The 12,512-nt window shown below is 39.1% G+C and overlaps 1 protein-coding gene across 2 annotated transcripts; it reads left to right on the plus strand.

The window, feature by feature from the left end:
• The first annotated feature begins 2,006 nt into the window (after positions 1–2,006).
• On the plus strand, positions 2,007–11,592 carry LOC144526631 (tropomyosin alpha-4 chain-like). 2 transcript variants are annotated; one of them, XM_078264224.1, is made up of 9 exons: positions 2,007–2,290; positions 4,704–4,829; positions 8,714–8,847; positions 9,578–9,695; positions 9,793–9,863; positions 9,981–10,056; positions 10,413–10,475; positions 10,556–10,625; positions 11,260–11,592. In XM_078264224.1, the coding sequence occupies exons 1-9, from the start codon at positions 2,177–2,179 to the stop codon at positions 11,340–11,342; spliced, it is 855 nt and encodes a 284-aa protein (XP_078120350.1). In that variant the 5' UTR covers positions 2,007–2,176; the 3' UTR covers positions 11,343–11,592. The 2 variants fall into 2 exon arrangements, with proteins under 2 accessions (XP_078120350.1, XP_078120351.1); XM_078264225.1 differs by lacking the exons at positions 2,007–2,290; positions 4,704–4,829 and adding an exon at positions 7,189–7,467.
• The last annotated feature ends 920 nt before the right edge of the window (positions 11,593–12,512 follow it).

The raw sequence follows: 12,512 nt of genomic DNA on the forward strand, positions 1-12,512 counted from the left end.
TCCATCAGCCTGCTTACATACACTCACTGGATGTAGTTGCGTAGTTAATGAACATGTTTGTACAGAAGCCTTAGAGTTGAACAGGGCTGACATGTTTACTTTTGTAGCGGAATGGCTTGTGTCAATACACTATGAGTCAGTGCATCACGCAGGTGTTACAGCCTAAATAAGTCACATGTGCAGGTGTTGCCACAGCAAACTTTAGGAATATTAGATGCTCATTAGTGTCCCTTTAGACTGACACTGTAATACATATGTTTTCAGTGTGTAAAAGTGATCATACAGTGGCAACATTTAACATAGAACTGTATGTGTCCACATATCCCTTGCATGACATCAAGCACTTAAGGCTACTAAAACTGTACTAGTTTGTATTCTTCATGGTAGCGTTCATATACTGTACACTCTAATCTGTTCCACCATTCCCATGGCTTTGTAGTTTATACTTAGCAGGACTTTGACTCTACTCCCAAGGCGATCCTGTGGCTTTTGGGGGAGTTTTTACCATACAAGGAGAAGAGGAGTTTTGCTCGGTTTCCTGTGGGAGGGTTCTGATTTCTCTCACTCTGCATCTGATTCACTCTGTCTCTATTTCTCTCTCCCTCACCTCCTCTCTCTTTCTCCCTCTCTGTTCTCCCCTTCTGGGTTGGCTCCAAACCTCTTTTCTGCTCACTATACAACCTGAAAAGAATTTTATTAAAAGCTAAACGCTTCCAAAATCAATATTTCCTACATTAAATTGTCAGAATTGTATCTGAGCAATCTATTATCATAACATTGTGTGCAGCCAGCATCCTGACAGACCAAATAAGGCACACGGTCATGTCATGATATAAGCTTGTGTTAACCCTAGGATTGTAAAGCTATTAAACTGCCACCACTTTCATAAACTTGGGCCAAAAAGGCTGCAGTTTGCCACCCCTGCTAAAAAGAATTATATTTGTCCACTTAGAGTCTCTAACTCTCAAAGAGAAAATATTTGTGGATCTATGTATCTGCTGGCTTCCATTTGACAGATTTCAGTTACACACTGGCTAACACAGAGTTCTTTACATACCAATGGATGTGATATGAGACAGAACTGGCCCTAACCTAACACTAAATTGCCTCAGCCAATCCTACATTCCTATCCTGTGAAAACCATCATAAATCTCCAAAATTGCAACTATTTCAGATACTAAGAAAAACAGCACTGTTTATAGCTTTGCAACAATGCATTTTTATAAAATCAATGTTTGTTTGTTTTTTGTTTTTTTTAGTTTAAGTGAATTTTTCTCAACATAAATGAACATCATCACTGGACCGCAACAATAAAATTCCTGTTGCAGTAACACAAGTTGTTTCCACCAGTCAACAATGTTTTTTTTATATTGTGCGCTTTACAAATAACAGAAAACAGATCTAAAAAAGGACCAGACCAATAGTAATTAAAAGGATCTTAATTGCAGAAGACTTATGGTTTATGCCTGTGTAGCTTGACTGCAGCACGCCAGCTGCCTAGTGTAGATCGCATGCAGACAGCTCTTTCTCTAAATTTTCTTTGGCTGGATCATTTTCCAACAGCCCCTTTTCATTCAGCAGTATGAAAACTATGTCCTTTCTAACCAACTCTGGTATTACCATCAATTTGAAAATTCCTAAGTAAGAACACAGGGATATAGATATGCAGCCCAAAGTGGAAAAAAAATTAACCTTCAGTAACTCATATTACTAATGTGAACAATATCCTTTGATGTCTGAGTTCTGGATCATTTTCTAGTCCTCTCCTGTTGTGTTCAAAACAAAAAGGCCATGATCCAAATAAGGAGATAGGAGATCTACACCATGTGGTTGGCACAAAGAGCCTCAAGAGGTGAAGTTAAGATTAGGGAGGGGAGCAGATTTCTAGAGTAGCCAAACGCTAGGAGTGGCGGAAGGGGTAAACGGTGAGAAAAGGGCTGTCACTAGAGACTGGGGCTGTCTCCAAACCTCCAGTCAAGTTTAAATCACATAGAGCTCCACCGACTCTCAGTTTGCATCCTCCTCTCTGCTCACTCGCTCTGAGCTCCCTCTGTCTCTCCTCCTCTCTGCATCTGCTGGTTGCTCTCCCCGTCAACCTCGTGAGGGTGTCTTCCCCTGAACATCTGCAACAGCTTTTCAACTAAAGAAATACAAACACACAGACCCAACTGTCACCATGGAGGCCATCAAGAAAAAGATGCAGATGCTGAAGTTGGACAAGGAGAACGCCATTGACAGGGCAGAACAGGCGGAGTCCGACAAGAAGGCAGCCGAGGATAAATGCAAGCTGGTGAGACAAGTCTGATGGTTTTAATGGGAACACAGGATGGAAGTGATGGACTGTATAACACTGATTTTTTTTTAACTGAATCTAGGGTTAGCTAGAAAATAATTCAGTATGATCATAGATTGACTTTCATATATACAGAAGATAAGATCAACTTTAATGATCCCACACAGGAAAATTGAAGAAAGAAGTACAAGAAAAGATGTATAGTATAGTATAGAGCTGCTGCAACAAAATAGTTATAATTCTCCGAACTAACGTATCTAAGTAAACTTTAATTAAAAAGTAACAAAATTACTAGTTAGTTTTTGTGTGATGTATGTACTGCATAACAGTGGTAAATCAACTGGATTCTTTTTTGTGATTATGTGTGTATTTTACATAGCATATTATTATATATATAACCATATTACACAGCCCTATCTAGAGTTATTGTAACATATAGTTGCTCCCTTCAGAACAAAGTTGGAAATAGTTTCTGTTCATGTAGATTGAAATTATGTTTTTGGGTGACTGGGACTGATAAACTAGATTTTATTTAAATATATTATTTTGTGAAAACAGACCAAAGTGATTAATTTGCTATTCACGTATTAACATGATGATTATTTTTAAATTACAATGACAATCTGGTCTAAAATGAATAAATAAATACCAAACCAGTTAAAATCAACATAAAATGCCCAGTATTTCCCAAAGCACCAAATGCTGAATAACAGAGAGCAGCTGATGCTGAGCCCCTGGGCCTTGTCTTTTGGTGGTCAGGAGAAGGTGGAAGATGTCCACAGGGAGACACGAACAGAATGGCAGAGTGACGACTGCTGGACAAATTATCCACACTGAACCAAAGGGATTACTTGAAGCTACCAGAAGTAGTGCTGCAGCAGTTAAAACAACCCATTTTATAGCAGCTGTTGCTCTGATTCTTCACCAGGAGAGCACTGCATTACCCAGCATCCTTATCTGAATTATGTCTGTAACATATCAACAAAAAAATTCAAATTTGCCAAATTCAAATTTCATCTGCATCCATATTTGGCGCTGCAGTGCAAGGGCCCTTGACAGTTTGTTATTTCAAAGGCTGTCTTAATGATAGCATACTTGTACCACTTGATACAAGCAAAGTATAATCTGGAGATGTAATATGATATTTGAGGCTTCTAAATGGAGGCAATTATTGCACAGTGGGAGGTGGTGTCGTCATCATGAAGGTGCGACAGGAATGCTAGAGAGCAGGGAGTTGGAGAGGCACGGATGAAGCCGGAATCTACATAAAGCAAGTGGAAAGAATCTTCTCTCTGGTTTCTAATCAAACCCTTAGAGAGCACAAGCAGTGACAGTTGTCACTGGCACTGCACATATGGACCGCCAGCATATCTTCCATGTCAAGGAACAGTCAGCATGAAATCCTAGAAGATTATGCAGAGCTCTTTAGTTTGTTTGGATGGCACTTATTCAAGCAGTGCTAAGAGATGCTTCCTTTGCTATTCTTGGCACAATAGGACGGACATCAGCGTGCAGTCAGGCTGACGCAAAGTGCTGAAAATACACAAAACTAATACTCAATCTTAACATGCACAGTAAACATGTTGTAACTGTAACAGACAACCGTCTCCTGCAGCAATCAAAGGATCGGCTCACCCAAATTACAAAAGAATTAAAAAAATTCAGCAGCAAAGTGTCTTTTCAGAAGCAATGTCTCGGGTTACTCTTGATAATCCACAAACTTTAAAACAAAGGGTTTACGCTGGATCTGCTTTCTACCGAAGAAGTAGACTTGATGAAAACCTTTGACAACAACTTCTGTAGATGATAGATACACTTTGGTCCAAAATTAAATATTTAAACAATTATCAGATGGGTTGCCATGAAATTGTTTTTTAGACATTCACGTCCTCTGAAAATGAATTGTATTGGTGATTGTCTGACTTTACATCTAGCGTCTTTAGGTCAATATTTCAATTTGTCCAATACTTTGGTTTATGACTAAATATCTGTAAAACTGATTCCCATCAGCCTCTGCTGTACTTGGTGTTAGCAAGATAACACACTAAACTTAGATAGTGAACATGGTAAACATCATACCTATAGACATCAGCATGTTATCATCATCCTTGTAAGTAAGTTAGAATGTGGATATTAGCATTTAGCTCAAAGCACTTTAGTACCTAACATAGCCTTAGAGCCGCTAGCATGGCTGTAGAGACTGTCTTGTTTTGAGTTGAGTTCTAACTTAGGTCATATCCCTACATCTGAGCTCTTCTGGGTTTTGACCCAGTCTACTTAAGTGCAGTTTTTAATCTAAAACACCGCCATCATTGTATCAAAAGAATGCTGGATTTTTCCATGCAGTGTTTTTAATTCATACTTACTTGGTATGCCTTCCTAAATCTCTGTCACATTTGCCTTCTTTCAGCTGGAGGATGAGCTGCTCGCTCTGCAGAAGAAACTGAAGGGAACAGAGGATGAGCTCGACAAGTACTCGGAGGCCCTGAAGGATGCTCAGGAGAAACTGGAACTGTCGGAGAAGAAGGCCGCAGATGTGAGTTGACCACATCTGAAACACATTATCCACATTACAGTGGAACACCACAACTTCTAAGTTTCAGTTTTATAACATATTGATTACCACTCTTCCAGATGGAGTAACCAAAACATCACTCCATGATTGAAAAAAGACCAGGGATAGAGACACATTCAGTTTTTGCAGACTGACGTTCTTTTCTATGAAAATTGGTTTAAAAAGGCATGGAATTAAGTGTTTTATACATTCAGTGCTTCTACTGCTTACACTCCCAGAAAAGGCCATGCCTGGACTCGCCTTATTGTTTGGTTGTTTCTGGAGTGATGCAACATAGTGCCAGAGTGATTAAACCACTGACATTCAGAAAATATAATAATCAAAACCTACTTTTAAAACGATTTGTCTAGTTATAATTATTGAAACTAAAGGAGCAATAGTTAAGTCCTTTGATTTGAATAAAACAAAGGAAAATCAACCTTCATGCCAAAGGTTTGCCATGCGAGATTGCATTTAAAAATCCCTTTTTGTGTATTAAACACAGGCAGGTAGTATGTATGTTGTAAACAATTTACACTAAACTCCTTTCAATCTGTTACCCACCACCCTCAATGTAGAAGGCAACTAACCCTGAAATGAATCCTGAAATGACTAACCTGTATCCTGTAATCCATATAGTGTTAAGTATTACTGATTGGTGTCTTTGTGAGGTCTGTAATGTAGCCATTTCTCGAGCACAGACAAAACTAGGCCAGCCTGAGTAGCCGACCAGGAATCCCAGGAATGCAGCTTAAGCAAACAGAGAACCCCAGACTGCAGTGTCTAATGAAATCAATGCTCTGGCCTTTTCATGGGGCGGAGATATTACACTCTGCTCTGGCTGGCCTTACAGTACAATGACCATACACCAGAGCAACTATTTCATTTATGATGTTTCTTTTACGGTAACATTTCAGCTACCTGATATCTGATTAAGTGTTACCTTTGATCTAAAGAAAAGGGTTCTGCAAAAAAAAAAGAAAATAAATGGGGACAAACAGACTCAATTTAGTTTGCTTTTTTGGGCAATTGTGACCAATATTATTTATATGATACCAGAAATACTTTTCTAATGTGGTTTTACCAGTGACGCATGACAGTTCTCTTCTTTTACTGTCTAGTTTTTCACATTTTTAGGAAGATGCATTATCTGGGAGTAACAAAACTGTGTTGTTGTAAACACGTTTAATTACTGGGGCTGCAACTAACATTTATTTTCATTATCCATTAATCTGGTCATTATTCTGTTGATTATTATTATCTCGTGTTGTCTACAAAATGTCAGGAAATAATGAAAAACACTATTTCTCACAATCACAACTTCCTAAAGCCCAACATGACATATTTTTTCTGACCAGCAGACCAAAACCCAAAGATATTCAGTTTACTATTCCATAAGGCTTTCTTTTTTTCTTTTCTTTTTTAAAGCAGCAAATTCTCACAACTGAGAAGCTGGAACAAGTGAACGTTTTGCATTTTGGTTGAAAAACGACATTGATTGTTAAAATAGTTGCTGATGAATTTCAAATAATCAATTAGTGTTTTAGTTGAATATATAGCAGCAAGCTTTTACAGTGTAAGTCTAAAACTACCAGTGAGAGCAGATGAGATAAGACCCCAAAGGTTAAAGGTCAGAGTTTTCTCTCAAATACCCACAGATCTGCTGTCTTCTTGTGTTTCACGCTGCTTATGAGGGATGAGGGACTTTCAAATGTGATACAAGGACAATCAGAGAAAATAAATCCGAGCTTTGCTCTGAAAAAGGAGAAGGAGGAGGAAGAGAGGAGGAGGAAGGGGGCGCTGAAGGAAAGTGTCGCCACCCGATGGCTGCAGGTCATGTCTGCACTCCAAATCAATTTACATTCCATGCTGCTGCAGGTCAACAACCCCTGTTGAAGAGGATTATTACCGCCCCACCCCACCATTGACCCTCCCTCATTCCCTTGTAGAAAATCTTTGGACCTTTGATTTATACACATTTAACAACCTGCCTTTCTCCTTCACACGCTCAAACTTTTATGTTTCTTCTCTTTCCCCCCCTCACACAACCATGATTCACATTAGATAGCCTATGATCCACATATCTGAATCAGACCGATAAATCAGATGAGGCAACTGTTCTCTTGACCTCTATGCCCTCCTTCTAATGAGAGAGAACAACGCAGCCTAGGCAACACCTTACATTTGCCATATAAGTCCACAATAGAAAGTCTCACACACCTCTTTTGTGGAGAAAAAGAGCAGTGCCTTCCCCTCCTGAATCCTGTGATGTCAACTGATGCAGGCTTCTTCACAGGATTGGACGATCTCGTCATAAATTTCCTGAAAACTCCCAACCCTTTTTTTCTCTCTCATTCCAACCCCGCACGTCCCTGACTTCCTGCCTGAGAAAAAAAAAGTTTTCCTCATTAACGTTTTAAGGATACAGGGAAGCGACCTAGACCGCTAGCTAGATTTTTTTGGGCTCCTTCTTAGCTTTTTTGAGAAAACAAAAATAATCGAGACTATGGAGACGGTAAAGAAGAAAATCCAAACCCTCCAGCTACATGTTGACGAGGCAGAAGATCGTGCACTGGCAGTACAAAGGGAGTTGGACACTGAACGGGAACTGCGCGACAAAGTGAGATGAATCATTTATCCAACTTCAGTCGCATTTTCTACTTTAACTTTACTGCTCACATAGCCTACCTGTTAAGCATCTTTATTGCAAAATGTAAAGAAATTACACGCAAACTGTCAGTGTCGGTCTGCAGGTAGCGATAAGCATACTCACAACGCCCCTGTAAGAATTTCAAACTTTTCCTGCGAATCCCAATAGTAGATTTGTTATTATCATCTTGTAATATGTGAAATGTGGTCGTTTTAAAAGTTTTTGGAAAGTTGGGGCACCATTGTAACGACATTCCTTCTCAGACTTTTGTTCGGCTGCGTTATCTAACATAAACCCGCACTAGATCGTCTCAAACACCTACAAATGCAACGAGAGCCCTCAGTATTATATTAACCGGCAGCGTGGTTGTTCAAATATTAAGGCGTGGCAGGCTTATAACATTTTAAAAGCTTAGATCTTTCCCAATGTATGTCAACACTTACACTTGGAAAATAGTTTTCCTGTTTTGCCAAGCACCCATCTTTGTTCTGCTTGCCCTTTGAGTTTTTTGTCTGAATAACACATATCTGAAATTAAGAGCTGAATCCTTCCTCCTTCTCTTCAGCCTCTACACAGGAAGAGAGCAGACATGGTTATCTGTGATACCAGTCCCACAGGAAACGGGCCCAGAAAAAGCAATCCGTTGCCCCCACCAAACATACATGGGTTTACATTACAAACATCAGGCCAGTTGTACCACTTTAGACATGTCAGGGTTAAGTCTGCCACTCTGTTATTCTGTGTTAGCAGTTTCTGGTCAAGCTGCAAAGTCCATAACTAATCGTGCTTGTTAAGAGTGAAATTGATTACATGGAAGAAATCTGATGTAGCCTATTGCACAGAAGGAAAAAAAGAAAACAGGGATATATGCATGCCCAGAGAGTATTGCAATGGGTTCCAGGGAATAAATAGACTGAATTAAATAACTATCCATAAACGGCTCAGAATATTCAGCCCATTTGACTGCAAGAAATAAATATACATAAACTGATTACACATTGCAACTGCAGTGCTCACAACCAATATAACCTATACAGCTAGTTTACAATGTGCCGCTTTGGCTGAGCTCAACAGTATCCTTCCTCTTGTTGCAGCAGCTTGTTTCCTGGCTGACCTGTGATCTCTCTCTCTCTCTGTCTCTCTCTCTGTCTCTCTCTCTCTCTGTGTGTGTGTGTGTGTGTGTGTGTGTGTGTGTGTGTGTGTGTGTGTGTGTTAGGCGGAGGGCGATGTGGCATCTTTGAACCGCAGGATCCAGCTGGTGGAGGAGGAGTTGGACCGCGCTCAGGAGAGACTGGCCACAGCCCTTCAGAAACTGGAGGAGGCTGAGAAGGCTGCAGATGAGAGTGAAAGGTGAGAATCAACACAGACCTCAGTCATAATGTAGTAACCACAGATTGACGACATACCATCAACTACAAGATTGGAAAATGATCATCTCATGGCTTTGAGGGGCCTAAAATTGGGGGTGCCTGTTTGATAGGATGGTAGCAGTGAAGAAGAGCCTCATGGGAGGAGAAGGCCGGACCCATTTTAGTTGTATAAAGTGGACAACGGTGGCAGAGCTGCTAGTTCTGGAAATATAAGATAGAATAAAATAAGATTTCCAGGGGGAAATTTAGGTGTTAACTGCACAAGAAATGGATCGGATAAATATATGAAAAAGATTATATTAAAGCTAAAGAAATAATAAGGCTAAACAACAAATCAAAATGAAACAAAAGCTATATACAGATACAAAAATAAGTAAAGTATTGTACAGTATAGAATAAGGAAGTCCCAAATAAAAGTTTGATTTTAGCAGCAACCTCAAACACCACAGTATCACCTGGATAATTAAACAACTCTGACGATGAGTTATAAATGTTTCAGTGTTTGGTATGCCCAGTGACACTAATACCTATGAGCTCATTTGTAGCTTTCATGGAGAGAATGCCAGCAAAAAAAACAGAGTCCTAACATGTACATAATGCTGGGACTGACGCCACAAAAAATAAACATATAGTCAGAAGCAGCCTGTAGCAATTTGTGGTGTCTTTGTGGTCGTGTTGAACTAAAGGCTGTCTGTCTTTCTGATCGTCAGAGGCATGAAGGTGATTGAGAACAGAGCCATGAAAGATGAGGAGAAGATGGAGATCCAGGAAATGCAACTCAAAGAAGCCAAGCACATCGCTGAGGAGGCAGACCGCAAATACGAGGAGGTACGTGCACGGAGATCACATTTCAGCTGACTTTCGGTTTTCAGATGTAATTTTTGTTTTTGCTCAACTGTGAATTTTACTGTCTTTTAAATGTCAGGTTGCCCGCAAACTGGTAATCCTTGAGGGTGATCTGGAGAGAGCAGAAGAGAGGGCAGAAATTGCAGAACTGTAAGCTCAAACTGAACAAGTTATATGCGAGCTTGCAGGCATCATTCAGTTGTTACTCAGATAACAGACCATTGTCAAACATATTCAGAAATTGTAACATTTTCTCTATTTATACAGTAAGTGTGCTGACCTGGAAGAAGAGCTGAAGAACGTCACCAACAACCTCAAGTCGCTAGAGGCTCAGTCTGATAAGGTAGGTGATGTTACTCTCTCCTGGAGGAGCAGTTTGAGGGTGTATTGTTTATCTCCGTTAGCCTGCTGTTTGACCTTAAAACCCCTGGAGCAGCAGAGCATATTGATGTTTTATTACATTTAAATTGACTTACAAAGTAGAGGAAGTGTAACCCATTCAATTCACCTGCATATACGTCCCTATTCTGTCTAGAATGAGCTTCAAAACTGTAAAACTCTAACTTTCTAAAAAAGAGACATCTCATGTAACATGTATATCAATATTGAGCATGAAAAGGTGGAATGACTCTTTTTCACAAATAAAAACATTGTAATATTGTTTTGGCATTGAAATGATTTTCTTTTCTCTCTCTATAGTACTCTGAGAAAGAAGACAAGTATGAGGAAGAGATTAAAGTCCTGAATGACAGACTTAAGGAGGTAAGTTGTGTGTCTGCTCAAGCTATATATATTTTCTGAGGGGAATATGTCGGGATGATTAACATGTTGTCTTTTTAAAGGCGGAAACCCGTGCAGAATTCGCAGAGAGGTCAGTGGCTAAGCTGGAAAAGACCATCGATGACTTAGAAGGTAACACTTCATTTTAATCCTTCTTTTCAATCCTTGATCTACAATTTCTTTACTTTGATCAAATCTTTATCGTTGGATTTGATTTCTCTCTTTTTCCTCCTGCTTTCCCATCTTGGTCTGCACAACTCTGCATTGTCCTCCACCTGCTCTCTGTCTCTGCCCTTTGACCTGCAGACGAACTGTACACTCAGAAGCTGAAATACAAGGCTATCAGCGAGGAGCTGGATCATGCCCTCAATGATATGAACACCATGTAGACTTTGCATTTAGCTTTCACTTCCCCTTTGTCTCTCCTTGCATGATTGGAAGCTCTTCTTTTCTCCCTTTGTTATCACTGCCCTTTGCTCCTTTTCTGTTAAACAAAAGCTCAATAAAGATATTTTTCTCTTTTACTCTGTCTTCTGTCATTTGAATTAAGCCTGCTTTTCACCACTCTGCAGTTGTAATGTCAATAGTTTCTTTATGCATTGGCCATAATCAAAAGGCTAAATTTATATTGTACAGAAGTGGGTTTCTTCTGGTATGTCTACTCTAACCATATTTTATTAGTTTACCCACTTCACTTACGTGATACATTTTTCTGTTCACTGACCTAGCCATTGCATTTTATATCTGCTGTTACTTTTTATTGCAGAGAACCTATCGAAAGAAAAAGAGCAAAACGTAGGAATGCACCAAGTCCTGGACCAAACACTGCAGGAGCTCAATAGCTTGTAAAATGCCATAAAGATCAAACAAATAAAAAAACAAATTTTGTTTTTTGTGAAAGATTTTCTACATGCCATCCATTCTCTGTAATTTCACTATTATTCCTAAACACATACCCCTTTTATATATTTATGGTTCTTTTTGTTTCTTTTCCTTTTTTTAAAAATGGTTTTGGGACCATATGATAATCAGTTTTGGTGCTAGAAATTGTGTTGTAGACCAAACTCTGAGCACAAATAAAACTGATCATGATGATAAAGTGAGCTTTATGTGTTATGTTGTGTGTGTGTGTGTGTGTGTGTGTGTGTATGCATAGTGTTGCATATGTTTGTGTGTCTTTCAGGCATTTTCAACACAGTCATTAACAGCAACCGCAGAAAAAGCTCACCCTTCAATTTACATGTGCTAACATGCAGTGCTTTTTCTGTGTGCTCTGCTATGACCGTGAATCACCACATAAGGTAATGTTAAATGTTAGATTGTTTTCCTCAAAAAGTAGTATTAGCCACCAGTTAAGACTTTTTGTGGACTAATAGTGTAAGTTAACTAAATTAGAAAGTACTATTATGATTGACAACTCTTTTTCTTTTGGTTTCTGTTTCACAGAAAAGCACATGTGAAAGGGAATTGAGGAGTCATAAGTACTAAACCGTAGCAACTAAATAGTGTTATTGTATAATTGGATTTGTACCGGTAATATGTGCATTATCATGTAAGCACCATTTTAATCATGTTATTGAATCATATTTTATAAATTGAACATAATGTTTTGCAAGTAAAATCTTAGTCTGCACAGTAACTACTAACTATAGCTGCATAATAAATGTAAGTAAAAGCCCAATATAGGCTATAGACTACCTCTGAAAAGTGTAAAGTAGCATAAATTACGATATTCAAGTCCCAAGTACCTTAAAATTGTAGACTAGAATGGAAGTCATGAAAGGCCACCGGGGACACAGTTGAAGTGATTAGTGGTCATAGTAAATACTCCGTCATCTGATAGCATCTTAGGTAGAGTAACCCCCTTCTTCTCCCATCAACACTAAACACTAAGTGCAGGTAATGAATCCGTAGCCCTGAGGTCCCTCTGTCTCCAAACTAATCAAGAATGACAATAGAAGTAAATCTCATTTCTATTGTGAGAAAAACATTCAGGCAATATGAAACAGGTGTTTTTTA

The sequence above is a fragment of the Sander vitreus genome, chromosome 12, assembly GCF_031162955.1.
Source record: "Sander vitreus isolate 19-12246 chromosome 12, sanVit1, whole genome shotgun sequence".
Taxonomy (NCBI): domain Eukaryota; kingdom Metazoa; phylum Chordata; class Actinopteri; order Perciformes; family Percidae; genus Sander; species Sander vitreus.